Source organism: Alosa pseudoharengus, unplaced genomic scaffold (assembly GCF_046254945.1).
Source record: "Alosa pseudoharengus isolate Yale_2024_CS ecotype anadromous, Long Island Sound unplaced genomic scaffold, YU_APseudo_1.1 YU_APseudo_1.1_scf_21, whole genome shotgun sequence".
Taxonomy (NCBI): Eukaryota; Metazoa; Chordata; class Actinopteri; order Clupeiformes; family Clupeidae; genus Alosa; species Alosa pseudoharengus.
The window spans coordinates 35745136-35751562 of record NW_027468674.1 but is presented as its reverse complement, the minus strand read 5'-3'; the positions used below and the strand labels follow the sequence as shown (position 1 = coordinate 35751562).

General features: G+C 41.4%; 1 protein-coding gene across 1 annotated transcript in view; it reads right to left on the bottom strand.

The window, feature by feature from the left end:
- Window positions 1-5810: 5810 nt before the first annotated feature.
- Window positions 5811-6427, bottom strand: part of LOC143138210 (inactive carboxypeptidase-like protein X2) — a 289505-nt gene continuing 288888 nt past the window's right edge. The window contains exon 13 of the mRNA XM_076298713.1: window positions 5811-6126. Coding sequence (XP_076154828.1) covers window positions 5855-6126 — 272 coding nt within the window. The 3' untranslated portion in view covers window positions 5811-5854. The remainder of the gene's footprint in view (window positions 6127-6427) is intronic.

The window sequence follows — 6427 nt, the reverse complement described above, 5'->3', positions numbered from 1 at the left end:
GGCAAATACAAAACGGGAGAAACAATATGGTTCATGCTCTCTCATGCGGTTTTGGTCAGGGCTGATAATACAACTGTATTTGATAAAGGACCGATATAGGCTATTTGCTAGTGACAAAATATGAGCTTTCAGTGTGATACGATCTCTTTGTAAATTACGTAATTAAAACGTGTTTCATCTGTTCTGGCTATCCCTGCTATTTGGATCTTACTGTATCTCACTCAATGAACAACATCTCAACACTAAATGAATGATGATCCGTAATTGTCATCAGATAGCCGAGTCATAGGTAGAGATTCAGTGTGTTTAAAATAATTAATTCGATAATATTTTCCATCTTTGCAGAGGAAAAGTTTTGTGTAAAGGGAATTAAAGGCCTGTCTCATATAGACGCCTGTCTCTAATACTAGCCGGTGCAGTTTGGCGATTTGGGAAAATAAAAGTCCTGGCTATTATTTGGACCGTTAACATTACATTTTTTCATAACTCCATGTAGGACATTTCTGTACATAAATGTAAGCACTGTGGCAGTAGTAATGCAATATTTAGAAAATGTAGGCTACTCTTGTACTCTTGATACTCAAGTACTTTTAAAAACAAGTACTTGAAGTACTTTTACTTGTACTTGAGTAAAATTTAGCAAAGGGTATCTGTACTTTTACTCAAGTAATGAAGCTTTGTACTCTGTCCGCCTCTGTGTACCGTATTGTTGTTCTGAACTGACTCATCTTCCATATCTTCAGTGGAATGTGGAGGAGATTTGCCAGTGATGCGGTTGTTGATGTAAGCGAGCACTTCCGTGGGGTCGGTGAACTTCACTCGCTTATTGCCATGGTTGAATTGTAGTGTGGCTGGATAGTACATACCAAATTTGATATGTGTGGTGTGGAGCAGCTGCTTGCAGTCGGAGAAGGCTGCATGACGCTTGTTGATGTCAGGACTGAAGTCAGGGAATATATGAATAGGGAGGGAAAGTGAAAACCAGCGCCCCAAGTGGTTGCGTTCCTATCGAAGAGCAGCTCCAATGTTAAGTCCCATAGACCTATTTTAAAAAAAATACTGTGAAGCCAAATCAGCGATCTTATCCACCAAAAATATTTTTCAGTGTCTATACAGTAATAATCTTCTAACTGTGAAAATGTCAGACCCTATTTTGCCTTATTTAAAAAAATCGAAATTGCTCCTTTTGTTTCATACTTACAACCGGACCCGCGTCACACAGAGCAGGTTGTTTGCGCCATGCCCCTTTTGAGGGGAAAACATTCCCTCAGAACAAGCCAAAGTGAACCGGTAGACATGCCGAAAAGTTGCAGGTGGGTTAGGCTACAGCTTTGCTGGCAAATAAATATTAGCCTAGTTATTAAATCTTTATGAAATTATAATATCGTTCATTAGTCTTCAAAAGACAAACAACTAACGTTACACCAAAAATGAATAAGACCAAAGAAAACAGAAATCTAGGCTAACACTTAACGGCTATGACAGAAATTATAATTTCTCGGAATTATCTAACTAACATACTTGACATCTGAGCCTGTGAGTCAACTACACTACATTAAAATTCAAATATGAAGGCAAAAATACAGGAAAACAATTTAGTTACTTACCTGGAGACTCGATGAGATAGGCTACGAGTAAATGTCCGGGTATGACTGAGTGGGGTTGTAGCACCACTTCGTACTCGGGAGACTGAAGGGACATGTTTTTATATTAATTGAATTAAGCTTTTGTAGGTATCTTTCACGGTCAACGACCGGCAAAGTGGTTATGTATTGAGTGGTCATATTGATTTGTGGTATTTTTTGTTATTATTTACTCCTGCGATTTCTGTACGAATTACGTTTATTGGCCCCTTATTTGCGTTGGAGTTAATGAGAGGGGTTGTTTGTTTTCCCCCCGAAAGGGGCGGGAACGTTTGTCACGAGTCAAGTTCCCGGATGTGCCGGTCTAACGTATAAACGAACTACAAAAAAGCCACGTGACTTTACCCTTCGACGTTACTCACGTAGCATGGTTTGTTTATTAGCCTGGTTAGCATTGCCACTTAACACTTACTGCCAGCTCTTCATGTGAGTAGAAGCACAACACCAGTTATCCAGACATAAAGGTTATCACCACGCGGTTTACATCACCTTCCGTTATTACAAAAATATGTAAGCCAGTTAAGCAAATTGCCGTATTGATCAGTTAGAGATTAAGCGCCCAAACCTGTGACGTCACATGCAACTGTAGTTTGTTATCACCATGTTACGACAAAAACTCAAAACAATTCAACTGATCCTAAAAATAAGGTATGACCACTTGAAGCAATAGAGGTGACCCCAGTGCCTAACATATGGAAGGCATTAAATTAAGATCCCAATGTGCACCGAGATATATTTTTTCTAAAAAAAAATCCCATCCCCTCCGCTAAACTCTAGGAACGCAACCACTAGATGGCGATGAGATTACTTTCCCTCCCTATAGAAGTCTTGATCCGTTGTAGGTAAGCGTTCCTTTCTCACATGCAAGGCGCAGGATCCGTTCTTTGGTCTGAAAGCGATGAAGCTTGACCATGAAAGGTCGGGGTTTATCACCCTCTGCTGGTTTAGGGGCTAAGGTTCTGTGAGCTATATCAACAGGCAACGGTAGTTGGAAATTTTCTTCCGCGAACAACTCCACAAGTAGATTTGCGATGAACTCAGTTGGCTTCGTCCCCTCTGTGTTTTCCTTTATCCCCACGATTCCTACAGTATGTTCTGTCGTCTCGTGTAGTTTTCTAGGTATGATACTTTCTCCTTAAGCTCACAATTCTCTCTGGCCAGGGAGGCTTGAGCTAGCTCCACACTTTCCAGTCTTTTATCAAACCCATTAAGTCCTTCCTCCACACTTGTAATCTTCTGGCCAAGTGCATGCAGTGTTGTGTGTAATGAGGCAATCGACGTTCGGTTTTCTCATTGCGAAAGGACTCGATGGACGCTTGCATAGCACCAACCGCTTTTGCTAATGCATCGATGGATTTGGTATTAGCATCTTCCGAGGTTTAACGTGTCCCAAAACAGCTGTCAATTAATCACCAAACGTCAAGAGGGTTGAGTCTGAATGACACCGAGTTTTAGACACTGAGTTTTTGAAGTTAAGAAATATTTTCGTAATAAAAATGGTCATTTAACCAATAAAGGCTGAAAACATGTAGCCTACAGTACATGCAACCCAGCAGAAGACTATTATAGGCTATTGGCAAATCATTGAGCATCATTCACACATTGTATTCTGCACAGTTTCTACACGTGGAGCGCTAATGTGTCTAGGCATACTGTAAATCATTCAAAATGTGTGAAAGTCATTAGGCTGGAAGCGTGTCTAGTGTCAGTGACTAATGCGAGAAGCGAGAATTAAGGACATACAATCCTTAAAGCTTAACGTAGCCTAGATTAATGTCCCAAAACAAGTCGTTTTATGCGCTAATTATACATGGATTTCTATGAAACGTCACGAAAACATGCGTGCGCAACCAAGAGGCAGAAAGCACCATAGAACAGCATAGAGCAATGCAAAAGAGCAAAAGAATAAAATGAGTTTTTGTGCTGACAACTGCACCAATTCGAAATCACGATGGTTAGAGAATGTTAAATATGTTCAATATCCCTAACGGAATGCATGTCTTCGCCAAAAATGACAAAATACGATGTTATGTTAATAATGCAAATGAATGGCACACTTTGAAATATAGTCGGAAATGAGATGTTATTATCATTGAGACAACAGGGGTATACAATAAAATCCGATTGTAGCTTACAGCAGCCGACTATTTAGGTTAAGTTTATAACGTTGTGGACGGCCACCAAGCGTCTTCTGCCCCACGCATGCGGCACAGTCTTGAGTGACCGGATTCGTTTTCCTTTGTCATATGAATGCTGTCATTTTGTTAACATTACTGTTAAGGAGATGCTGTAGGCAAAGGTTATATTTCAACCTCGTTAGTTTCAGAACTATTCACAAGGTTTCTGGGCAGCATTTTTATGTTCTGTTAGCAAGCGAACTTCTCATGACTACCGACAAAGTAGCCTACTGCCAGCTGACGAAGCTCTCATTTTAAAACATTACTGAGAGACAGACACTGTACAATCAAGAAATCTTGCCACTGAATCCAAAACTATGTTTAACATTATGTACAAGGCTTAGGCTACAGTGGACTAGCATGTTGCAGGGGCTGCTAAAAACACAGAGAAACGCACTGAAAACTTGGCCAATCACAGCCCTTGCTGTCGAATGCGCCGTCTGGTTTGACCGTGAAACGCTACAGCGGACTATGCTGCCCCCAAGCGGCTGCAGTTGTACTTACATTTCACCATTCACCATGATCGTGAATGAAGTGTCAATTTTTAACGGGGACCCAACCACGGACATGTTTTGGGGGGCCACCCAAAATGAGTTGGCGGGCCGTTGTTTGGGGACCACTGATCTAGACCAACGCCGCGACTGACAGGCATGTTTTGGACTACTGGACCCTTGAGCCCCCGAACTTACATACTGGAAATTACAGACTGGAACTCACATGCTGGAATTTACATAATGGAACTTTACAGCTACTGGCCACCTGAAGGCTCAATCATCTGTCCATTGCCATCAGGCCCCACGGGAGGGTCTCGGGGAGCAGGGAAGTCTCCCTTTTAATTAACTTGACTATCGTGTATCTGTGTCTGTTTTTATGAATGGCCTACAATCATCTAGATAACCCAGGCGTCTACCTCAATGCAAAAATAGGTGGGTTTTTATTGCATGTTTTGGTAGATACTGGGGCACAAGCCTCTATTATCCCTAAGCACAGGTGGTTACAGATAACAAAGGGGATGGGGGAGTTAACAGGGAATCAGGGGGCAGCCTCAGCTGCAAATGGGAGTGATATGTGTGTAGTGGGGAGGTGGCAAACTATTTGTCAATTTGACTCATTGGCTTTGGTCGTGGAGTTTTTAGTGGCTGATGTGTCGACTGACTTGCTTGGGATTGATGTCCTGTCAAAATATGGGGCTGTAGTTAATCTGGCTAATAAATGTTGCTGTTTGATGGGGAAGAAATTGCCACTGATATCTTTGAATGAGGCTAGTAAAAAAAAATTAGTGACTGTACAGACTGATACTGTGGTGCGACCACGCTCTGAAGCAATTATTTCAGGGGCGGTGGAGGGACTCTTGGCAGGCCGGGCCGTTGGACTGCTGGAGCCGTCTTATTCCCTGTCCTCCCACTGTGATTTGATGGGGGAGCGGGTGGTTTGTAGAGCTCAGCAGGGGAGGGTACCAGTGAGGGTTATAAATGTGACTGAGGAGCCTTGTATTTTGAAGGAAGGTGTGAAGGTGGGCACTATGTATACCGACTTAACTATAGAAGAAAATGTTGAATGTCGAACAAAGTCACAGTGAAAGTGACCTAGACAGGTAGTGTAGGACTGAGTTCAGGGGATGAGTTGACTCAAGCACAGAAGGATGATCTGGAAACCAGTTTAATTATAACATTAAAATTGGATCCGCAGGGAGGGGTGGATGTGGGGCAGCGTGGTGTTATTTATAATTAAATTTTTTGTACATTATAATTTTTCTGAATCACATGACAATGAGGCTCCTGTGTTTTTTAATCTGACAGAAACAAAGTCACTTTAGGCAAAGACACTTTAATGCTTCCATAATGCACAAACAAAAATGGAAGTGTATTCCTGAATTGCAACTTTCAACTTGCTTGGATACAAAAAGAACATGTATGTTTGCAGCAACATTTGAGCACAATTGATTTTTATCAGTAAAATAAAGCTTTGAAGAGGATTTTTTCCCCCACAGAAATGTCATCCATTTTCTCTTTTTGTTTCTTCTTACATTAACCTCTACTCTCTTCTCCCAAACCTATGTTCCAACCATCGTTGTTGGGGTCGTCTCTGGAGCTGCCTTACTGGTAGGCTGATTGGATGTTTCCCAAACCTCTCCATGATTTCCTTTATACGTGACAAGTTGGTGCGACTGATAACAAAGTCACAGCGGGTCGCCCCGATCTCATAGCCCACCTCACACATTTTACTGGTCGGGGTGTATCCATCTGCTCTGACCGTCACTTTGTACTCTCCAGGATTTAACACCCGCCAGTAGTCACCATCTGCAGCTGTAAGAGAAAAAAGTGCTAGATGTATGTATTAGTGCTTGATATAATTTATTAGGGGCCGCTCAGGAAAGTTCATACTTGGTCATACACAAACACTATCATAACCTTACATACTGTACACACTATCATAATGTCATATACACACTATCATAATCTCACATACATCCATATACTCACATACAAATACTACTATACTCCGTTTACATGAGTACACTCTACACTTTAAATTATTCTGTTGTATGTACTTTACTTTTTTATTTACTTTAAAAAAGTGCTCTAATTCATGTAAAGCACATTGACT